The following is a 1,618-nucleotide window of genomic DNA, read 5'->3' on the forward strand; positions in this document are numbered from 1 at the left end:
ATGGAGCTGGTCAAAATTTTATATTGTCTGTGTTGCACACATATGTACACACATACATGTATATTGTTGTCTATACAAGATAAGAAGAGAACTGCTATGCCCTGTGGGATGTCTTGGGCACTGTTTAATTTTCATTATGTATAAAGATACCTAGAATATTTCTTTTACTTTTACTATAATCTTTGACTTGATAATCAAAACAGAGTGAACAATGAAATAATTTTTTCATCTATGAAATAGGACAAGTTTCATAGAAATCTATGACTATTTATGAGAGAAATTTGCATTTTAAATGCTCTTTTCTTTTCATAAAATGGATTCATTGTTTATTTTTTATTTGTGTTTCTGTGTATTTATGTGAATATATGCCACCTATGGGTGTGACATTCACAGAGACCAGAGAGGGCACCCATTGCCCAAAGCTGAAGTTTAAACACACACTGCCTACCTCACAGAGTGCTATGGAGAGACATTTTGATCATTATTACAACTATATTCAGAAAAAATTAAAATGCCAGGCAAATACCAGGTGGTACCTCCTTTCAGGTCATAAACATGATTACCTGAAACCACTGATGTTTACCATGAGCCAACTCAGATATATTCAAAATGATCACTAGATACATAGGAAGGTGGCCAATAAATCACATGTCCACAGAAACACAAATACAAATTCCTAACAGACTCTCTAATTCTTCTGAAAGGAAAAGAGCTCAATAACTGTCTTTATTGACATACTCAGTTTGTTCTTTTAAGACTCAGATTTTGTATTTCTTCATATTAATCCTATCAGTGAAGTATAAAAAGTTTACTCACTTGCATGCTTGAAAACATGTCAGAACCATGAAATCCACTCCCACAATATTTCCTTTCTGATGGATTCCTAAATTTTGACATACATAAATTAGTAATATGAGTCTTGTCCTTGGACAAAACTTCAGCCACACTGCTATTATCATTCATAAAGAACAAGTGGCTATTGTTAAATCAACATAAACTAAATAAAGCCACCTCATTTTGAAACTCCTGGGTATTATTCTTTATACTGTTTTGCTCGGAGTTGATCCATTCATAAAACAACAGACAGAGGTGACCAAGCCTTAGCACAGAGATATAAGTAAGGGTCTTGGAATGCCTACTGTGCTAAAAAAAATGGCATTAATCTTCACTCCACTTGATTTCAACTTCTTTTTTTAGGTCATTTGTAAAACCTCAATAATGATATGGTTTATAATAATACTTAAATGTAGTTTTTTGCTGTTGTTGGAGGTACTGGAAATTGAACCCAGGGCCTTAGAAGTGCTAGGCAAGGACTTTATTCACTGAGCTATATGCCTAGCCCTCATATATAGTATTAAGATAGTGATTCTATACTAAACCTCCCAAGAGTAATGATTGGCCCATTATGCATCTTCTAGACTGAATGCCTCACTCTGAAATAGAGAGAAGAGGTGTAACTATTGACTGAGTTGTTTCGCTGCTTCAAGTATTATTCAGCAGGGACATTTGTCACAAATAATGGTTTTGTGGATGACTACCAAAACTTGACCAATTTAATGGTCAAGTTTTGAGATATGAATATAATCTATAATGCAAATATTTTGGTGAGTACCCCCAA

General features: G+C 34.0%; 1 protein-coding gene across 1 annotated transcript in view; it reads right to left on the minus strand.

Moving 5' to 3' along the window:
• The window catches only part of Enpp1 (ectonucleotide pyrophosphatase/phosphodiesterase 1), a 145,780-nt gene that overhangs the window by 32,381 nt on the left and 111,781 nt on the right, over positions 1-1,618 (minus strand). Inside the window, 1 exon segment of the mRNA XM_031380749.1 lies at positions 817-883. Within this exon segment, the coding sequence (XP_031236609.1) occupies positions 817-883 (67 nt within the window).

This window comes from Mastomys coucha, unplaced genomic scaffold (assembly GCF_008632895.1).
Source record: "Mastomys coucha isolate ucsf_1 unplaced genomic scaffold, UCSF_Mcou_1 pScaffold2, whole genome shotgun sequence".
NCBI lineage: Eukaryota > Metazoa > Chordata > Mammalia > Rodentia > Muridae > Mastomys > Mastomys coucha.